At 42.7% G+C, this 22331-nt stretch overlaps 1 protein-coding gene across 4 annotated transcripts in view; it reads left to right on the top strand.

The window, feature by feature from the left end:
* nup188 (nucleoporin 188) overlaps positions 1 to 22331 on the top strand; it is a 68023-nt gene that overhangs the window by 28667 nt on the left and 17025 nt on the right. For 2 of the 4 annotated variants that reach the window (XM_067969794.1, XM_067969793.1), the window contains exons 22-36: positions 2152 to 2218; positions 2333 to 2458; positions 6024 to 6157; positions 7366 to 7472; positions 9136 to 9225; positions 9421 to 9537; positions 9659 to 9828; positions 12003 to 12072; positions 12540 to 12607; positions 13333 to 13392; positions 13771 to 13966; positions 16801 to 16878; positions 17087 to 17172; positions 17625 to 17770; positions 22127 to 22314. In XM_067969794.1, the coding sequence (XP_067825895.1) occupies positions 2152 to 2218; positions 2333 to 2458; positions 6024 to 6157; positions 7366 to 7472; positions 9136 to 9225; positions 9421 to 9537; positions 9659 to 9828; positions 12003 to 12072; positions 12540 to 12607; positions 13333 to 13392; positions 13771 to 13966; positions 16801 to 16878; positions 17087 to 17172; positions 17625 to 17770; positions 22127 to 22314 (1703 nt within the window). The remainder of the gene's footprint in view (positions 1 to 2151; positions 2219 to 2332; positions 2459 to 6023; positions 6158 to 7365; positions 7473 to 9135; positions 9226 to 9420; positions 9538 to 9658; positions 9829 to 12002; positions 12073 to 12539; positions 12608 to 13332; positions 13393 to 13770; positions 13967 to 16800; positions 16879 to 17086; positions 17173 to 17624; positions 17771 to 22126; positions 22315 to 22331) is intronic. The other 2 variants (XM_067969796.1, XM_067969795.1) reach the window with 1 other exon arrangement.

Genomic DNA, 22331 nt, shown 5'->3' with positions numbered 1-22331 from the left:
GAGGCGCTGCAATGACCGCAGTAGGTCAGCCGCAGTGAGAACACGAAGTCTTTCCCCTACACTCCGTCTGCCACAACACTGCCCCCACCCCACATCTCCTTCGGCACCGCCAACACTATTCTGTCACATCACCCTTCATACCCACTCACACCCCATCCTCATCTTACCTCAACCTACTCACCTCGCCAGTACTCACCCTGCCACTAACACGCAACCCACTCCTCATACAATCTCATTGCTCCATCCCATACTCACCCTCTCGTGCATCTCCCTCACGGCCAGCCTCACTCAACCTGCCACCACCTGTGCTGCAGCCACAGGGCATGCATCACATATGTGCAGTAGGCAGCGTAAGGCAAACGTCTCGTCAGCATGAAGGGGGTGCACAAGGGTGTCTGAGGGTTTGTCATGGGTGTTACCCATATTGAATTTCAGAGCAACAAACAGCACACATTATATTGACACCACCACTGCCATGTCTCCGCGAATCCTGTCCGTTGTGTCCAATAATGCCCGCTCCTGGGTATCACTATGAGGACCCACCACTGATGCCACCCATCGTGTTACTGCAGAGTAGGTGCAGGTGTATTTGCAGGGCTCGTCCGCGCAGACGACTGAGAGACATCGGCGGTGTAGCCGGCTGCACCCTGGAAGGATGCGGAGGAGAAGGTGTGGAGGGCAGTGGTGACTTTGCCAGCGACAGGTAAGCAGTTGGTGCTGGGGCCAGCCAGGAGCAGCTCGGCATGAAAGAGGCTGCAGATCTCCACGACTACATGTCGAGCGAATCTGCGCCTCCCTGTGCACTGCTGCTCGGAGAGGTCCGGGGAGCTGCGCCTCGGTCTGTGGACCCTGTGGCGAGGGTAGTGCCCTCTGCGACGCGTCTCTCTCTGCGGTAGCCCTCCCTCCTGCTGTGCAGGTGGGCGTGCAACAACACCGTGTTGGGGGGATCCACGTCTCTGCGGCGGACGGCGTGGACTGCGAGGCTGCTGGTGCTGGTCATGCTCTTCGTCCTCCGAGGGTCTCCACACACCACCCAACTGGCAGGTGTTGGTCTGAGTGGTTGTGCAGGGTAGGTGTGTGGTTCCTCGGACTGGGGCTGCGCTTTCGTGTCGGTCTGTCCTCTGGCTTGGCAGGGGGTGGTGGAGGGCAGGGGTTGCCCTATGTGACGCGGTGGCCTCCTGCGTGGGTGAGGGCTCTCCCCCGTGGAGCGCACCTTGGCACCTGCCACAGGCTTCTGGCTGCAACATGCCTGGTTGGAGGGAGACTGTTTCCCCCAGTGTGGGAAACTCACTGCCTTGAACCGAAAATCCCACACTTCCTCTTTTGACAGCTGCTTCAGCTCATTAACTGACCACAACGAGCAAGGTAAGTACTCTCAAGTGGAACCCCGCTGGCTTTAATTGCCTGCGGGATTCCCACCAGCGGGGCTTGCGCGCGCAGCCCCGCACGTCAGCGCGGTACCCGGAAGTGGCCGGGATTTCGTCGCGATCCGGTCACGTGACCGGAGATCGGGATTTTCGGGGCCACCCCGCTGGGAACCCGCCGGAAACACAATCCTAAAATCGAGCCCTATGTGTCTGCAAATTATTGCATGCCTCTAATTTTTCGCAATCGGAGGGAGGCAGGTTCGGTGCAATTAGTGTATAATGATTTCGACAATATTTTATATTGGCTCAACTATCATACACACCCACACAACATAGACAAAAGTATTCCTTTCAGAAAGCAGTTAACAAAAGTTCAATTTGAATTTGCCATAGTTGGACTAGTTACAAAATTTGTAAAAGATATAATACAGAAATTTCATGACATGATGCACCCATCACAAGGAGCAGCAGTTCTTTCTTCTGAAGGCTGCAATTGAAGTGAAGTGGGCCATAAGTGGCTCCCAGATTGTATCTTGAGTACTGTTGATTTAAAATAATGTCACCTAACAGATAGGTCCAACTCAGTGATATTACCATGTTTCGCAGTCACCCTGGTTAAGTATCAAGAAATTGTGAAAGAAACAATTTTGGTCCCTCCTATTTTTAAAAAATTTTCTTTTAGGTAAAATGAGCAATATATATGGAGGCATCAACAGCCAATTCTCTTTTGTATGATGTAATTTTAAACCATTTGCAATTTCATGTTCTTCCATCAACATCATAGGTTGCCTGATTCTTGAACTTATTTATGCCATCCTGAATCTGAACCCTGCGGAGGAATCACAATGCAGGTATGGTGCAAGGATGTATGTTTGCAGCCTGAATTTATTTTTGGGGAGGGCTAATGAGAGGGATGATTTTTTTCTTACAAAAAACTTAACATTTTTCTTTCCTCCATTTACTAGCTCACCCAGTCTTCAGTCTTTGTGCACACATTGTTTGGCAAACACAGAAGCAGGGCAGGCCATCATAAATATTATGGCTATTGGAGTGGACACCATTGATACGTTAATGGCAGCACAGCCCAGCAGGTAAGTTGTAATACAGCATTTAGTTAGGCAAGATATTGTTTATATCAACTTCAGTCAACCCTTTGCACTTTCAGCAGTACAGAGGTTCTACTGACTGATGTCACTAGAAAGCTTTATAAATGATGCACAACATAAAATACCTGTATTTACAAAACATTGTAAAAGATTTATTGATAGATTACGTGTGAAGGGTGGCATTTAATTGGAACATATAAAAGCTATAACACTTGGTAAAACTCAAATTATAATCTGCTAAAAATGGGCAATTATTTAGATTTTTTTTTGCTTCTTGTCTGGTGATCAATGTATGGCATATCAAGCACTGGTGTCAGATCATTTCTTCACCTTTCCCAATCATTATCGGTCTCAGATACTCACAGGTCTTATATAGTACACGTTTGATGCAAAGCAAAACCTTTTCTCTTTTTTTTTCCTCAGCAGCAATTACATCTTAGAAAAGTAGGTGCTGATGTTCAGTTTGACAGTTCTGTTTTTCGCAGCTCTTTGTTGCTTCACTGAGGGAGGTTACAGGATTTTAGTGCTGAATGGTAGACATTTTTGAGCTATGGGCTCATGCTCACTAGGAACTAACCGCATTGAGAGTACCCAAACTCATTTCACCTGGGAGTCTTATTGTCGACCAAGGAAAGAGAATCTTGGGATTACTCCCAGTGCCGTGTGCTGGATTAATTAGGGAGGTACTGGTTAGATATGTCAAAACATGGCTAAACCGATGGTGTAAAAGGGAGACCTTCAGGTTCCTAGGGCATTGGGAGAAGTTTTGGGATGGGCTTCACCAAGAGGTAGATATGAAGGATTTAAATCAAGCAAGGGAAAGGGTGAACAAACAAACTGAAAAGAAAGGAAATGAATACCTGCGAGGAAATTGAAGTATTGTTCATCATTAACAATGACAACTTGCATTTAATAGCATCTTTAAGGTAGAAACATTCCAAGGTATTTCACAGGAGCATAATCAGGCAAAAATTGGCACCGAGCTAAATAAAGGAAATATTAGGGGAAATGATTAAAATCTTGGCCAGAGAGGTAGGTTTTAAGGAGCAGGGAGAAGTGGAGAAGCAGAGAGGATTCGGAAAGGAATTCTAGAGCATATGGCCTAGATGATTGAAGGCAAATGCACAAATGGTGGGGCGAAGGGTGTTGGGGTGCATAAGAGGCCAGAGATGGAGGTACTCAGAGTTCTCGTAGAGCTGGAGGAGGTTAGAGATAGGGAGGGGTGAATTCTTGAAGGGATTTGAACACGATGCAAATTTTAAATTGGAGCCACTGTAGGTCAGCAAACACAGGGCTGATGGATGAGGGGCACTTGGTGCAAGTTAGGATTCGGGCAGCAGAGTTTTTGTTGAGCTAAAGTTTAGATGAAGGGTGGGGAGGCTGGTGGCCACGCCAGCACTGGTATCGGTGACAAAAGCATGGACGACGGTTTCAGTAGCAGATGGGCTGAGGCAGAGGTGGAGGCAAGCGATGTTCCAGAGGGGGAAATAGGTAGTCATTATGCTAGAGAGGACATGGGGTGGGAAGCTCAGCTTGGGGTCAGATAGGGTGTCGAGGTTGCTAATAGTCGGCTTCAACAATTCAATCAACAATTCTCTCCCTAAATCTCTCCGACTCTCCCCCTCTTTCTCCTCCTTTAAGACTTTCCTTCAAACTTGCCTCTTTGACCAAGTTTTTAGTTACCTGTTCCAATATCTGCTTCTTTGGCTCAGTGTCAGTTTTTGTCTTACTACACTCCTGTGAAGCTCCTTGGGCCTTTTTCCTATGTTAAAGGTGCTATATAAATGCAAATTGTTGTGAATGAAGTTTGAAGTAAGTAAGCTATTTGGACAATGGGCATTGGAAAAGTTTGCAAGCCTCGAACAATGCAAAGAGATTTTTTCTCCCCCAGGATAGTGGATGTGTTGAACAAACACCTAGAGGAGGCAGTTCATTCAAGTCAGTTGACCCCTTTAACGAAGCTGGATTGATATATCTTGAGAATTGAAGGTTGAAGTGATATGAATAACACTAATTTCTTTCCCCCTGCCTTCCCTGAAAAAAATCAGTATTCCCTAAAGTAAGGAATCAATTAGTGATATGGGAGATTAAGCCCATGATGATAGAATAATCGTACACAGACTCTGGATGGAGTGGGCTTGATGAGCCAATTGGCCTTTTCTTCTTCTGGATTTTCTAGTATTCCTATGATAATGTGTATCCTGTCGTTTTGGACTGGAATCAAATTCAAATTGTGACTGAATAGCATTCTAACTTGCTGGCCATCCCAGTCTATTGTGAAAGGCATTTAGCTCACGAGCCCTTTGGGATGAGTTAGAAAGTTTTTCACAGCAACTGGAAGCTGCTCTGTAATCGGTCAGTTATTCTTTTTGTTTATTTCATGAGATCTTAAGAGTCAATAGATTTCATAGAATGATACAGTGCAGAAGGAGGCCATTCGGCCCATAGTGCCTGTGCCGGCTCTTTAAAAGAGCTATCTAATTAGTCCCACTCCCATGCTCTTTCCCACTTCAAGTATTTATCCAATTCCCCTTTGAACGTTATTACTGAATTTGCTTCCACCACTCTTTCAGGTGGTGCATTCCTGATCATCATAACTCGCTGCATAAATTTTATTTTTCTTCGTGTCGCCTCTGGTTCTTTTGCCAATTACCTTAAATCTGTGTCCTCTGGTTACCGACCCTTCTGCCACTGGAAACAGTTTCTTCTGATTTACTCTATCAAAACCCTTCGTGATTTTGAATACCTCTATCAAATCTCCCCTTCTCCATCTCTGCCCTGAGGAGAACCACCCTAGCTTCTCTAGTCTCTTCACGTAACTGAAGTCTTTCGTCCCTTGTACCATTCTATTAAATCTCTTCCATACCCTCTGTAAGGCCTTGAATAACTTTTTTTGACAAAAAGAGAAATAGTTCTGTGACCTCACAATTGCATTTGTTTCATTTGTAGATGTCATTTAGGATTTTCAAATCTTGAGTGAAATGAATTTTTTCTTGCCCACTACTTTTCCACTGACAGTTCTACAATGTCTTTGACTCAATTAAGTATCAAAACAATAGACTGCTCTTACATTCTGCTGCAGTTTAGTACAGTGGTAGTATGGTATTTACCAGTTAATGTTGGAGTATTAAAATCTTGGTAGGTTAGAAAAATATTTAGAAATGACTTTGATGCAAAGTTATAGGGAGCTAAAGGTATAACATTAAATGCAGTGAAAATGATTGCATTTTAAGGAAAAATAGAATCCGTTTGAACTGCAACATTGCATAGCCAAAGTATTTTGACCTTGCTGCTGAAAACTGCTGCATTGCAGTAAAAGACTACGACATATAGATAAATGGGAATAAAAGAGAATAAAATTAAAGTAATAAGTATTACGATTACTAACAAGTGCCCTTTAAAGAATATTGCAAATATGAAACTTTCCCTCTTCCCTAATATTAAGTATTTATATATCTGCATGTTTTGACAATTTAAAAATATAATTGTTATCTAACTTTCTGCTCTTTTTCCTCCCACTCCCAAACAACTGCCAAAACTGTAAATGCAGCAGTGGTTCTGAAGGATCAGGTCAAACCCTCACTCAAACAATCAAACTAGCATTTTCTATAACTAACAATGTCATCAAACTGAAGCCATCATCAGAAGTGGTCTCGCCATTGGAGCAGGCCCTGACACAACATGGTATGTAATAATCATGGAAGCAATGAATAATCAGAAATAACATTTTGGAATAGAATGGAATTGTTACTGCTGCTAATGTTATGCAGTGATTTTTTTTTTAACCTGTTCTTAGTATCCCATTGCTGCACAGTAGATATCAATTGCTGAAGTAATAATTTCAGGGAGGGACTAAGTGACATATTTTGGGTTGACTGAAGGACTGAAATTAACAAATTGCAAACCAGAAGAAAAAGATGAAATTCATATCTTGCAACTGCTGATATTCCTTCTGTTGATGGTCATTCTGTGTTGAAATGGGCAAACCACTTTTGAATCTGTTGAGATTATTGAGCATAGTTTGATAGGGTTTGGGAAAACTATTCAGACAAATATAATTTTAAATACTTATTAGGAGCATGCATTAACCAGATTGCAGGAATTGCTCCATTTCTAAAAGCTTCATCAAGTGGTTAATGGAATAAGCAGCTAACAGGAATGTTGCGTCTAATAGGTTCCTATCACTGACTTTGAGTTCCATCAATCCTACCCCCCTCCCTCCATGGAATGTTGTCCCCTGCTTTGTGGAGTGATAAACTAGCACAATTCAGTTTGTATTAAATTGTGCATTCTGCTAGATGATCACAGTGTGGCATTGATAGTAATGTGTTGTTCCATTCCATCTTTCCAGTTGGCTGAGTAACACTGCTTTTGGAAGTGGACACAGACTAAAGTTTGAAAACTAATGTCCCTTAAACTATTGGGTGGGGTGACAGATTAGAAACCAAAGATTAAGTCATATTTTGGAAAAAAAAGGGGCAATAAACCCAGAGATCGAAGACATTGATGGTAAAGGCTGCATGGTAGATAATCTTGTAAAAACTCTTTATGTAATGGACTCCACAAAAGAAGTCGGCTCAAAGGAATGGACAACAGTGGTAGACTGCGAGGGTGTGAGGTGGAACAAAAGGATTTTTCAGAAGTATGATTCCCCACAACGTTGATGGGAGCGGAATTGGTCTCTAGTGGCTGATCAAAACTTGCTTGCTCTTTCCTCCCACCCAATCACCACTGAATGTCACAAATAGTGAACCTCTTGCTGTAATCGTTGTGTAATCTCGGGAAGTACCAATATGGTATTTGTAACTCAGTCCTTGTAGCTAGATTAATATTACAGTTGGTTTTGTCTTTTGGCTTTTAATTTTGTTTTACATTCATGTTTACAATTACAGGTACCCACGGTAATAATTTGATAGCAGTTTTGGCAAAGTATATCTACCACAGGCACGACCCTGCACTGCCACGCCTTGCTATCCAGCTACTGAAGAGACTTGCAATGGTAGGTTATGTTTTAAAGTTTACAGCTCCCAAGTTCGAACTCTGGTCTACTGAGGTAGCTGATCTCAGTAGAAGCACGACTAATGACCTCAGGACTCCTGGGGTTGGGAGGGGAAAATTGACTAAAGTTCTCACTCCTGATTGCTGTCCAGCAAACAGTGCTGGAAGTATGCCTATGGGTAAGGACAGAATTGGGCTCAGCGTGTGGTAGAAAGCCTGCTACACATAGTATCTAGGCTCACTTATCAAAAATGGCTACTTGAGCAAGGTACTGAGAGACAACTGGTAGAACAAAGGAGAGGGGGGAAAATAGGTTTCTGCCGTTCAGTGTGAGGGACGTTAACTGATCCTGAGGGTGCCTTAACTTTGACTACTTATGTTTCACAGTCCTTAAGCACTTTGTCTTACAAAATGTAATTACATTTTTGTAACCCAAGAAAAATGTTATTTGGGGACATTGTAATACACTAGTGTGATAGACCATAGTAATGTTTCTATCTTATTTTGCTGAGACACATGCCGTAACCCAAATTCAACAATTGAATCTGCAGAGACAGATTAGCTGAGTTATCCTGTTTTACACTAGCGAGGTCCTTTAGTGCTGATTTGAAATTGTATGTCGGATTTGTGTACACCTGTTTGGGCCAGATCTACAGCCAGGCTCCGGTTGTGGTGAGTCAGGTTGTCTGGTGGGGCTGCGACCAGGCCCTGGATTGAGATCTGGGGGACTAGAGGTGGAGGGAGCGGGGTACAGACGGCTGTTTCGAATTGCTCAAATTTTGTTGTTGAGATTTGTCACATCTGAACGCCTTGATAAGAATAATGCCTCAGAATTACTCTCCAGTCTTCATTATTCTGTTTTCAAACGGTTGGTAACTATAGTCAGACAATAAGAGAGGATTGAAGGAATGAATGGGGGGATAGATGAGATAGAAGGTGGGAGACTGCTTAATGCCAGTATGGGGACTCTGGTCGCAATCCCTCTGTCAGTCTATAGCAGCAGTGTGTTTGAGTAGATGTTGGCATGAGACCCACTCCTGGGCTGTTGCTGATCTGAAACTTGTTTATCATGGCATAGAGAGGTTAGATTTTGAGATTGTCAACTTCCCCCTCCCACTATAAATGGAATATGAATTTGGTTAAAGTTGATAACTTTGACTTATTGGTGTAAGCTTGATATTATTTGAGAAGATATTGTGATAGAGATCTAAAATCTCCAATATTCTGTTAACTATCGTTTTTATCTTTTTCAAAAGTATAAAAAGTTTTTATTCTTACCATACCTATGTATATCACTTATATACATGTACTATAGTGTATTTGTGTAGTGTACATAGAACATTATATATTCACCTCCCAAATAGAATGCTTATAAAAATGTTAAAAATTATGGATGACTCCTTAAAAATAAACAGTGAAATCCATGGAGGAGTTCTCAAGGTGTAGCACCAAAGAAGGTAGATGTATTTGATATTGTCCTTTACAAGCCTGATGAAATAGGTAATAGTTGTGAAAGGTTCTGGACTAAATATCCTACATTCCCAGCTGAAGGAGAGCAGATGGTGAGAAGACATCATTTGTGGGGGACCAGTAAGTTAATAAAAGTACAGTAAAGAAAGGGTATAGATACATACATTGAAACTTTCCCTTTTATACTTTTCCAGGTGGCCCCAATGTCAGTGTATGCCTGCCTTGGGAGTGATGCTGCTGCAATTCGTGATGCATTTCTTAATAGACTGCAGAGCAAGACAGAGGTGCCTATTCTCTTATTTCACAAAATGAAAATGCTAATGCACTATGCTACTGACTCACATAAAAGCAAACGTATAATGCATTTGTCACAATCAGCACTCTGAAGGGAAGCATAAAACTAGAACTATGTAAGCAAATGAGTTCCTCCAGGTGCTGTTAAAAAAGTTAAATAACAAATTATGTTTTCTGTGATTCAGGATATGCGGATTAAGGTGATGATCCTGGAGTTTTTAACTGTTGCTGTGGAAACGCAGCCTGGCTTGATTGAGCTCTTCCTCAACCTCGAAGTGAAAGACGGTGCAGTTGGGTCAAAGGTGAGAAAAAACTAACTTGTTTGTGGAGGGCACTCCTCACACAGTGCAGCTAAAAGCTGAATGTCATATTGACCGAATTTAATTTTAAACTAATAGTCTGTCCTGTGGCATGTATCCTCAGGAGTTTATCCTGGGGGAATGGAGCTGTCTGCAGGTTGTACTGGAATTCATTGACTCCAAGCAGCTAGGGAAGTACTGGTGTCCCCCTCTCATCCATCGTGCTGCCATTGCTTTTTTGCACGCACTGTGGCAGGATCGCAGGGACAGTGCCATGACCGTTTTGCGAACCAAGTAGGTCCATTTTCTTTTAGTGATTATATTAAAGTGTTTTTGCTTTTATTTGTAGTCCTAAATTTATATTTTTGTCCCCACCAGCAGTTGCTTTTGGTCTGTTTTAAAAAAAATACATTTAAGAAGGCCCGCAGTGCAGATAGTGTACAAAATTAGTTGCACTGATGAGACAGCTGTTGGATTGTGATGCAGTTTAATTATGTAGTAATTGAGATTTGCAGTCTAACTATATAGCTAGCTACAACTGAGCTCCTGTCAGAAGCAAGAGGGATGTTTTACTGTAATAGATTTTGTATCATCAGTTACACTGTGGTAGCCTCTCTAAGTGAGGAAAGCAGGATTGTCCAGGCTCCACTACAAATGGACCTAATCTACTCCATGATCATTGGTGGGTGGTGTGTTTATAGCGCCACAATTAGTCAGATTGTTGCCTTTGAAGGACATGATGAATTAGATTCCTATGCAAACTATTTTAAAACAAATTGGAAGGAAGGTAATTCTACAAGTACTACTGATGGGAACGACTTCCCTGTGGGTGTAATGCACCATCTCTTGTGATGCAAAACCCCAGCTGACAGATAATGAAATTCTTCTGACCCCGCCTTCAGTGAATGCAGTGCGCTATACTAAATTGGAGGACGTACACGTAAATTCCTGTCTCGTGGAAGGAATGCTTGGGGTCTTTGCAAGGGTGTAGGAAGAAGTGAATTGAACAGATGTTGCATCTGCTACGGTTGCATGGAAAAGTGCCAGGGGAAGGGTAGCTAGATGTTGGGGTGGTGAAAGAATGAACAATGATATCAGAGAGAGAACAATCCCTTCCCAAAGTGGAGAGGGAAGAGGAATAAGTATTTAAAAGGAAAAAAAGCAGGACTTGCACTTATGTTGCACCTTTCACGACCTCAGGACGTCCCACGGCGCTTTACAGCCAAAGAAGTACTTTTGAAGTGTAGTCACTATTGTAATGTGGGAATTTGGTGTTGGGATCATGTTGTGGGTGATTCAAATGCTGGAAGATAGTCTGGCAATTATAGAGATTCGTAGGGTAGAAGGTGAGACGTTATTGTGAGGAAAAGAGGGAGGGGTGAAAATAGAGGCATGGGAAAAGGAGCGGATGTGGTCCGGGGTCCTGTTGACCACTGTTGAGAGGGAATGTTAGTTGATTAGGACATTTCAAAAGCTTTGATGGAGAAAATGCTGTCATCAGAAGAGTTGCAATGAGGACTGAGAAAGGGATGGAGTTTTTAAAGGAATTGGGGTGGGAAGCAGCAAAATCCAGGTAGTTTTGGGGGGGGTTCTGGACTTGGGAGTAGATGTCTATGGAAAGCCCATTGCCAGAGAAGGCAAGAGAGATTATCAGGAAGGGCAGGGAATTAAGAGGTGGACCACATGTGAGGGATGGGTGAGCATTGGAAGCATAGTTAAATAAATTCTCAAGATCAACAAAAGCAGGAAACACCACCAACACAGTCATCAATGGAATGGAGGAAGAAGTTAGGGAGAGGACCTGAATAGGATTAGAACAAGGATTGTTCCATATATCCTGCAATACAGGGAAGTGAGTAACTGTGCTGAAGGATAAAAGTAATTGGAAATAATTTCGGTTTTATTTGACTCGGTTGAAATTAAAGATGTGCCATCAACGGGCACAAAAGAAAAATCAGTGGACTGAAAGGAAAGTTTTTTTAATGGCTGCTCAGTCCATATTCAACATCTCTGCTCACCTAAATTCTAAAGCAATGGTTTGGAAGTAGCATTGAGATCACTACATATTGTGGGAACCAGACAAGTCACATTGCAAAAATCTGTGGTGGGAGAGAAGAGAAGCAAGTGGCTGCTAAATTCAGATGAGTGCTAAGCTGCTGTAACTGAATTGGAGGTTCCCTTCATTGTTGGTGACTCCGTAGGCAGATTAGATCAGCACATAGCCACTTAATTTTTATCCTGTTCGAAAACTTGTTGGCTGTTAAGGCTACTTAAAGAAACCAAAGAATTTTATTGTTTTTTTAACCAAGGCAAACAGCAGGATAGGAGTTCCTTAAAATACTGAAACTCAACCTACACTGGTGAATGGGCTGAGTTAGAAAATCTATTATAAAAACATTATTGCGGAAAGATGATAGATTTTTCTTTGGACACAACAGTTTGTAGTCTTAATGAATTTTATTTTTCAGGGATCGATTCTGGGAGAATTTGACATCTGTGCTTTTTGGAGAACTGCCAGCACCCTCTGACATTACAGAGGTATGACTTTTATAAACTTTTTAAAAATCAAAATTTTAGTTGTCTCCCCTTTCCTTCCTCAAAGTGTGCCTCTTGCCTCTATTGAGGTCTTCAGCATTCTGCACTTCGAGGGGAAGCTCTGGCTGCAAATTCCTCAACCATTAAAACTGCTGGAAAGGTTATTGTTATAGCTTCCTAATTGTGTTTATCGACATACCACAAAGACATTGTCCATGTTGGAAGTGGGCATGCTTTCCGTGTGATGAAAATGATTTTGAAATCTTCTGGCCAGCCTGCTAGGATCTCACCTCCTTCTGCCAAAATAATGACCAGTCTTTCTATCCACCCCCCTCCAAAACCTTCAGTGCTAGTAAACATCATCACAATACCTTAAAATAAATTAATATTTGTGAGTACTTTATAGTTCACATTATATTCTGTACTTTTAATGGGTTTTGCCATAATTAATGTTAATTTTTCCTCTATAGAAGAACGTCCTGGAAACCTGTGCCTTCACCCTGAAGATCATCTGCCTGGAAATTTACTACGTTGTCAGGTACAACTCTTACTGATTCAGAAGCAGCAGCAGTTTCTTTGTACAGCAGTGTTATTTATAAAGTAACAAGCTATTTCTACAATAACAATTACAGGTATCTCATCTTGATACTGAAACACCCATGACTGACATATTCCACTGGCTTAAGGGAATTGAAGCCTGGAAGCATGTCTGGCTGATATTCCCTTTGCAAATTGAATACCATGCCCACTTCTGCGTTAGGGACACAGAAACTACTTCACTAGACTGTTAGACTACAGCAGCATCATACTGCTTCACTGTGGTCTGTACTAGTTCAGTTTATTTTGTTCAAGTCAATTGTTGGAATGTCTGGGAAGTAAAAAAATAAGATTCAACCGATAGGATTAATCTTTGGTTAGATTGGAACGAAGTTGTGGGGACTGATGACCAGTGTTGGAAGTCTACTTGCAACCTTTGATCAAAAATAAGGTGAATTTTGGGCAAAGGTAAAAATTATTTTAATTATGCATATGATCTATGTTCCTATAATGTGCAAGTCAATTGCTATTAATTTTAATATATTGGATGACCTAATGTAAAAATAGTAACTGCAATTTTTAAATCCTTCATCCGTTCAAGTATTTGAAAATTTATCCCCCAATTTGCAGCTGATTAAAATTGTGCATGTCTATATAAACCTGATCTTATAGGAATTTTGGTTTATGGATTTACACATTTATAAGATTTTCTTTTTCCCATTGCAGTCGTAGCTTCCCCGAGATGCTTGCACCTTCTGTGTTAAGGGAAGGACATCATTATTTCGGGTGAATGTTTATTCTGTTTTTTTAAATGGGTGAGCTGAATGAGGAAGAGGATCTTCTTTTTGTTTTCCTTATCTGTGCAGCTACAGATTTATTCTTGATTTATTTTGTACAATAAAGAAATGTGATTTTTTTAAAAAAGAAATTCCCATCCTTGATAATTATCACAATCACGTCAGGTGTTTGTACTGGGTTCGCAATGCCAACTCAGTCAAAAGTCGTTTGATTATTTTTCTATTGATTGGCATATCTTACTACATTATGTTACAACTGTGCAAAAATATTGGTCCAGTCCTCTGAGTTGAACGGAGCCAAACGTGAATTAAGAAATGATGACTAATCCTGGATAGTCTTTATGATTCATGTGATTTTGTCTGTCAGGGGTTCTCTGGACCAGTCCTTAAAGTGCACACTGAAGACGTTCTTTGATAAGAAGCGGTACGAATATTGGTCTGAATATATCAAATCTCTTGTCGCCCACATGGCGGAGACAGAAGCAGAGGGGGTCTCCACAGTTCTAGAGTTCCATATGGTGATCTCTGCGTGGAGAATGCTTCTCGTTCTGGCTACCAGCTACGTAAGAATAAAATATCATTGGCTTTCTGAGTACTAACATCTTTTAGGAAGGTTAACTTCCAAAGACACTTGGGTTCAGATGTAGCTTCAGTAGCTATTTCAGTGATGGATGTTAATGAAGTGATGCATCTTGGCAATATAAGAATGTAAGAGCAAGGAGGTTAGGTTGAACTGTATAAAACACTAGTTAGGCCACAGCTAGAGTACTTGGTACAGTTCTGGTCGTCACATTACAGGAAAGATGTGATTGCACTAGAGAGGGTACAGAGGATATTTACGAGGATGTTGCCAGGTCTGGAGAATTTTAGTTTTGAGGAAAGATTGGATAGGCTGGGGTTGTTTCCTTTGGAACTGAGGGGAGATTTAATTGAGGTGTATAAAATTATGAGGGGCCTAGATAAAGTGGATAGGAAGCACCTATTTCCCTTAGCTGAGGGGTCAATAATCAGGAGACATAGATTTAAAGTGATTGGTAGAAGGATTAGAGGGGAACTGAGGAAATTTTTTTTCATCCAGAGGGTGGTAGGGGTCTGGAATTCACTGTCTGAATGGGTGGTAGAGGCAAAAACCATCATTGCATTTAAAAGGTGCTTGGATGTGCACTTGAAGTGCCGTAACCTACAAGGCTACGGACCAAGAGCTAGAAAGTGGGATTAGGCTGGATAGCTCTTTTTCGGCTGCCACAGACACGATTGGTCAAATGGCTTCCTCCTGTGCCATAAATTTCTATGATAATCTGGTTAAATCTAACTGATCGCAATTTTTCAGAATCTGTGCTTTTTCCCAAATTTTCCAGCTTTATTTGAAATATTGCCACCTGTATTATGAAAATGGTGGTGTTGTAGCCTATCTGCCGAGGTTACAGTGGTATCTGATAAAGTATAACAAAACGGCATTAGGACAATATAATATGCATCAAAATTAAAGAAAAAAATTGTCAATCCTGTTTATGATGATGAGCTGCAATAAGTTGAATTTTGACCTGGAAGGACTCAGTGCTGTAATGCTCCTGTCTGTGTAAGTGTGCCTGTAGCGGAGACTAAAAAGCCCTTGTGTCTCATTTTATATGAAAAAAAGAACTTGCATTTTTATAGCACTTCATCACCTAAATGTATCAAAGCGTTTCGCAATCACTTACTTCTGAATTGCATTCATGGTTATATAGGCAATGTGGTAACCAATTTGCACACAGCAAGGTCCTACAAATGACCATTGAATCTGTTTTTGGTGGTATAATTAAGGGATGAATGTTAGGACAACAGGAGAACTCCCTCGTTGTCTGTAAATAGTCCAGAAAATCTTTAATGTCCGCCTGAACAGGCAAGCAGGGCCTCACTTTAACGTTTCATCTGAAAGATAGCACATCAGACAATGCAGCATTCCCCCTACTGCACCTAGATTAGCTGCTCAAATCCTGGAGTGGAACTTGAACCCACAACCCTATGACTCTGAAGCAGAGTGCTGCCAACTGAACCAAAGTAATGGTGGGTTTGGCTGCAACAAAGGAGTACTTAATGAAAAAGTAATAGTTGTGGATAGTCCTTGATGTACAGCTGACTTTTAAAATTTTTCTTGGGATGTGGGCGAAACTGGCAAGGCAGCATTTATTGCCCTGAATCAATGTGGGACTGGGGAATACATGTACAGATGGGGGGGGGTGGGGCGGGAGGGGGGGTCGGGTTCCCTTCCCTGAAAGACATTAGTGAACAAGTTGGATTTTTACAACAATCACGTGACATTCATGGTCATTTTATGGTGCTAGCCTACAAATGACCAGATTTATTGAATTCAATTTCACAATTTACCATGGTGAAATATTACCAAGTTGCCATTGAACCCTGCATCTCTGGGTTGCTAGTTCATTAGTAAAACCACTACACGACTGTACCCATGTGCTCCAGTATATAAATGCATGCAATATGTCCTAGCGATATTGACTAAACCGTCCCATTTTCAGTGTAAAGTTAGATCAGACTTTGCTTGAATTGACATAACGGCCCCAATACTTATGGGGAGGATGTGCAGTAGCATGGGAAAAACCTGGCAAGGCCAGGGACGCGGAGGTCCTGCTGAATTTAACAACAGGAGCTCATTATAATTTTTTTGTTCCATTTCCCGTCTGGCAGCTGGCCAAATTGACAGGCTGGCCGGCTGCCAGACGAGAAAACCAGTGGTAGGAGGCCGCAACTGGGGTCCCTTAGGGACGGTCCCTGGCATTCGGGAGGGAGGGAGTGAGAGATCGGGGCTTGGTTGGGGATGGGGGGTGAAAAGAGTGCGGCGAGCGAGAGAGTGGGGCTGGTCGCGGGGAGGTCGTCGATCGCAGCAGGGGTGGGGTAGAGAGGAGGCCGAAGGCTTCCTTGAGGGACCAAGGGGAGCACTCCTGCTCCTCCTGGCCCGCAAAGAGTGCTGTAAAAGGCACTTGCCTTCTTGAATCAGCAGCTTCCACTTTCCTTTTACTGCCGGGTTTGCTGAGCCTTGGGAGACCCAGCTGGCAACTGTTGCATTTAAATCAGGCTCCCAATTGCACGGTAGGAGACTTATTTAAATATGTTAATGAGGTGCCCTGTCTCTCCAAGGTGTGACACTCACACGGCACGCTATATGCCGCCATAAAAATGGCAGCTGGCGCTTACACAGCGGGTTGGGGTCGTGTTCCCCATTTTAAAATTTTCAACTCCCACTCCCCCCCCCCCCCCCCCCCCCCCGGCCACCTCCAGTCTGCCATGGGAGGGAGGGTTAATATCGAGACGAATGAGCAGGTACAATGAAATGTTTTATAAGGTAGCATGCACGTAGCCATATAATTGAGCTTTATTCTTACCTATTATTCCCCAGGCGGAGGTGATGCATCTAGGTGATTGTTCAATACGACTGCAGTTACTACATGATGTTCTAGAGGGGACCAAACTTTTGGTGAGTTTTTTTTCTTATAATTGGAATCCTATTCACTGCCCTAAGTCTGTGCTGCTGAGATTTCAGCAGATGTCCGGCACATTGGAGCCCCTCTTGCACATTTCCTGGTGAGCAATTTTAGGGTGGTATTTGTTGGAAGTGTGCAAGTCAGTTGCCTATCCAACCTTTATGCTGGACTCCCACCTTAAAATTATGTCTTTTTTTGTAGCTGTTGGTTCCTTCATCTGCTCCCTGTCTGCGAATGGGATCAATGCTGGCAACACTACTTCTAATCCTGTTGAAACAATGGAAAAGGTAGGAGACAAGGAGATTGAACATCCCAGTGTGTACACACCTGAAGATAAAGGGTAGTCTGTTTTGGAATTTTATCACTGACCCATTTGAATACTGAATATCTTTTGCATCTTTCAAATTACATTGTGGGTTTCTGTTATAACATTTACAAAATTGTGCTCTTAGTCTTATTTTATTGTATACTGCTACTCCTTAAAAGGGTTAAAATTGAGGTAAAAATACAATGTAGAATGTATATCAAATACACTCAGTCAAGGAAAGGGCAAAATTCTTTCTAATTACAAATCCAAGAGCATACCTGAGGCAATACACCTCTGGATGTTGCCCTGGATTTGCTGCTGCTAATTTTTTTTTAAGGAAATGTGCATATTACAAACATATGCCCTATATTGAAGTAGTGGCACAGCTGATTTTGTTGCATAGAATACTGATTTTTTTTTTTTCATTCTCAGCATCATTGTTCATGTGTCTAAAATCCTGGACCCCCTGGACCAAATTCTAGAGAGCCTGTCACAGAGTAACCAATATTTCATGGAGAAGACAAAGGCGAAAATATTTTCAGCTATAATAACTACTCTTCAGATCAAACATCTACAAGGTAAGACGTTCTTTTTAAATGATTTTCTTCCAGAGATTGGACCCTGCTTTGGGTAAAAACAATTGTAAACAATTTTACAACACCAAGTTATAGTCCAGCAATTTTATTTTAAATTCACAAGCTTTCGGAGACTTCCTCCTTCCTCAGGTAAATGTTTCAGGATCTCCTTGAAGCCTACGCATTTATACATATAGAACAATACATGGTGTTTACAGACTGCCCCTGCAACTGCCCGTTGCCAAGGCAATCACCGTGTTCAGACAGAGAGGTGTCACCTGCAGAACCCCCGAATACACATTCAACAAAAAAACAAACAGGGAAAAAAAACAGAGAAAAAAAAACAGAGAGAGGCAGAAACATCCGGAAGGCAGAGAGAGCCAGCAACTGACCCATTATATTAAAAACAGATAACATTTGTTCGCTGGTGGGGTAACGTGTAGCGTGACATGAACCCAAGATCCCGGTTGAGGCCGTCCTCATGGGTGCGGAACTTGGCTATCAATTTCTGCTCGACGATTTTGCGTTGTCGTGTGTCTCGAAGGCCGCCTTGGAGTACGCTTACCCGAAGGTCGGTGGATGAATGTCCATGACTGCTGAAGTGTTCCCCGACTGGGAGGGAACCCTCCTGTTTGGCGATTGTTGCGCGGTGTCCGTTCATCCGTTGTCGCAGCGTCTGCATGGTCTCGCCAATGTACCATGCTCTGGGGCATCCTTTCCTGCAACGTATGAGGTAGACAACGTTGGCCGAGTCACAGGAGTATGAACCATGCACCTGGTGGGTGGTGTCCTCTCGTGTGATGGTGGTATCTGTGTCGATGATCTGGCATGTCTTGCAGAGGTTACCGTGGCAGGGTTGTGTGGCGTCGTGGACGCTGTTCTCTTGAAAGCTAGGTAATTTGCTGCGAACGATGGTCTGTTTGAGGTTGGGTGGCTGTTTAAAGGCGAGTAGTGGAGGTGTGGGGATGGCCATAGCGAGGTGTTTGTCCTCATTGATGACATGTTGAAGGCTGCGGAGAACATGGCGTAGTTTCTCCGCTCCGGGGAAGTACTGGACGACAAAGGGTACTCTGTTGGTTGCGTCCCGTGTTAGTCTCCTGAGGAGGTCTATGCGATTTTTTGCTGTGGCCCGTCGGAACTGTCGATCGATGAGTCGAGCGTCATATCCCGTTCTTACTAGGGCGTCTTTCAGCGTCTGTAGGTGTCCATCGCGTTCCTCCTCGTCTGAGCAGACCCTGTGTATTCGCAGGGCCTGTCCATAGGGGATGGCCTCTTTGACGTGGTTAGGGTGCACCCATGAGGACGGCCTCAACCGGGATCTTGGGTTCATGTCACGCTACACGTTACCCCACCAGCGAACAAATGTTATCTGTTTTTAATATAATGGGTCATTTGCTGGCTCTCTCTGCCTTCCGGATGTTTCTGCCTCTCTCTTTTTTTTTCTCTTTTTTTTCCCTGTTTGTTTTTTTGTTGAATGTGTATTCGGGGGTTCTGCAGGTGACACCTCTCTGTCTGAACACGGTGATTGCCTTGGCAACGGGCAGTTGCAGGGGCAGTCTGTAAACACCATGTATTGTTCTATATGTATAAATGCGTAGGCTTCAAGGAGCTCCTGAAACATTTACCTGAGGAAGGAGGAAGTCTCCGAAAGCTTGTGAATTTAAAATAAAATTGCTGGACTATAACTTGGTGTTGTAAAATTGTTTACAATTGTCAACCCCAGTCCATCACCGGCATCTCCACATCATGGGTAAAAACAGTTATGGGTGATGATTGCCATGGGCAATAATGGGTATGTGCCCAGTGGCTAAAGATCAGCACCCTTAGGAGATAATGGAATGGACCCCAGCTGGAATAGGACCATACACATGTAAAGCCAAAGCTGAGATGGTGGAACTGTGTGTGGGGAGAGCTACATGGGCCAGGAACAACAGAAGGACATCTGTAGGAGCTTGCAGAGGAGAAAGCATAATGGCCTTACCGTGTAGGCACGGTTATGATTATTGACTGACTTTCTTTTCAGGAACCTGGGTTTTAATACTTCATGCAACTCATAATTTCTCCTCTCTGACAGTTAATGGTCCTAATTGAATTTATTTTAGCAGCCTTGGCTGCTTGGGTCCATAGCAAAAATCCAGTGAGTTTTAAAAGCAGGCAGTTTTAAAGATGCCAGCCAAGAATACTGGAGAGAGTCGATGTACTCCACACTTATTCATTTGATAATGGATGAGCAGCATTGAGAGGTATTGGCTGCCCATCCTGTCAATAGGGATATAGTGTAAGGTATGAGGAGACTTGGAGGAGGGAAATCAGGAGAAAAAAGATTAGAAAAACATTCTAAATCAGCAGACAGCCAACTCACTAAACTCTTCAGGTCAGCTAGTGTAGGGGGCAAATGAGGGATAATGTTAAAGTAAAGATCTACAACTGCTTCAGAAGGTAGAATGAATTAAGGGCAGTGATGACTAGGCTAGAAGCAAATCCAAAAACTAGGGCCTTTTTACTTGCATGTAATTTGCTGACAGTTGCAACAATTCTGTTCTTGAAAAATGGAGAAATATGATCTGCATCAGAATGAAAAAATGGTCACTTACTGTAATGTGCTATATAGTCAATTACTCCATAATTTATTTCAAACAATGGCCTTATTTTATCTTATGGTGATTATTAATAGCTTATATTTGTAATTGATAACATGCATTGAATTATATTACTTAAAAGTAGAATGCATTAGCTGATCTGTGACATTACTTACAGTGTCAGAGGATATAATATTTTATAATGAGGGAGCAATATACACATAGCATACATAGCAGTAAAGGAGTTGCCGTCAGGAAATCTAAAATTCGGACTAAACCAGAGCAGGAATCTGCTCGACCTGCTAAACTAATGTGGGGAAGTGTTGTAAAGAGGCACATCCTAAGTTCAGAGCCTAATTGCTGTTACTCTGAACTTTAAGACTTGTTCATTGGTAGGTTCCTTGCCTGTTCAGTTGTGATTTGTTGCTGCTTTATGAATATGAGCCAGGTGCAAATGTGACATAACACTTTACATATGTGACATTTTCAAATGTGACAGGTATGTCATTTTGAGGTATGATGGGTGTGCTGGAAACAAGTATTTTTTATGTGTTATATGTGAATATGTGTGCGTGGAAAATTGTATGATTCAATGTGAATTAATTCGGTGGTTCAGGGCAGATTCAGAAATCTGAGTTTAGATATAGAATAAATTGCCTGAGCTTTGTACACTTCTGATTTATGGCATTTTATAAATTATATTATTTAGGCAGTGTCCTAGGCCCAACCATCTTCAGCTGCTTCATCAATGACCTTCCCTCCATCATAAGGTCAGAAATGGGGATGTTCGCTGATGATTGCACAGTGTTCAGTTCCATTCGCAACCCCTCAGATAACGAAGCACTCCGAGCCCGCATGCAGCAAGACCTGGACCACATTCAGGCTTGGGCTCATAAGTGGCAAGTAACATTCGTGCCAGAAAAGTGCCAGGCAATGACCATCTCCAACAAGAGAGAGTCTAGCCACTTCCCCTTGACATTCAACGGCATTACCATCGCCGAATCCCCCACCATCAACATCCTGGGGGTCACCATTGACCAGAAACTTAACTGGACTAGCCATATAAATACTGTGGCTACAAGAGCAGGCCAGAGGCTGGGTATTCTGCGGCGAGTGACTCACCTCCTGACTCCCCAAAGCCTTTCCACCATCTACAAGGCACAAGTCAGAGTGTGATGGAATACTCTCCACTTGCCTGGATGAGTGTAGCTCCAACAACACTCAAGAAGCTCGACACCATCCAGGACAAAGCAGCCTGCTTGATTGGCACCCCATCCACCACCCTAAACATTCACTCCCTTCACCACCTGCGCACAGTGGCTGAAGTGTGTACCATCCACAGGATGCACTGCAGCAACCTGCCAAGGCTTCTTCGACAGCACCTCCCAAACCCGCGACCTCTACCATCTAGAAGGATAAGTGCAGCAGGTACATGGGAACAACACCACCTGCACGTTCCCCTCCAAGTCACACACCATCCCGTCTTGGAAATATATCACCGTTCCTTCATCGTTGCTGGGTCAAAATCCTGGAACTCCCTTCCTAACAGTACTGTGGGAGAACCTTCACTACACTGACTGCAGCGGTTCAAGAAGGGGGCTCACCACCACCTTCTCAAGGGCAATTAGGGATGGGCAATAAATGCCGGCCTCGCCAGCGATGCCCACATCCCATGAACGAATAAATAAATAAATAAATTCAGTTAAATTACTGCTTGTAATTCACTTACAGCTATCTACCATTGTACAGAGCATAATTTTTAAATTTTTTTATTGTTTAGTTTGTGACTTCCCCCAGTATTCCCAAATGCTCCTGACTGTGTGTGAGACCATACATGATGAAGCAATTGTTCTGTTGGACCAAACACATCATGCACTGACAGCAGGAGATGCTGGTTCATCTGATGACAAGGATAGTATGGAGACAGATTGTGCACCAAGGTCACAGCACAAGGACCAGAAAGATGGGGTAGGAGGAGAAAAATT

This window comes from Heptranchias perlo, chromosome 31 (genome assembly GCF_035084215.1).
Source record: "Heptranchias perlo isolate sHepPer1 chromosome 31, sHepPer1.hap1, whole genome shotgun sequence".
NCBI classification, from domain to species: domain Eukaryota; kingdom Metazoa; phylum Chordata; class Chondrichthyes; order Hexanchiformes; family Hexanchidae; genus Heptranchias; species Heptranchias perlo.
The sequence above is the reverse complement of the archived record's forward strand: the minus strand, read 5'-3'. Positions and strand labels throughout refer to the sequence as shown.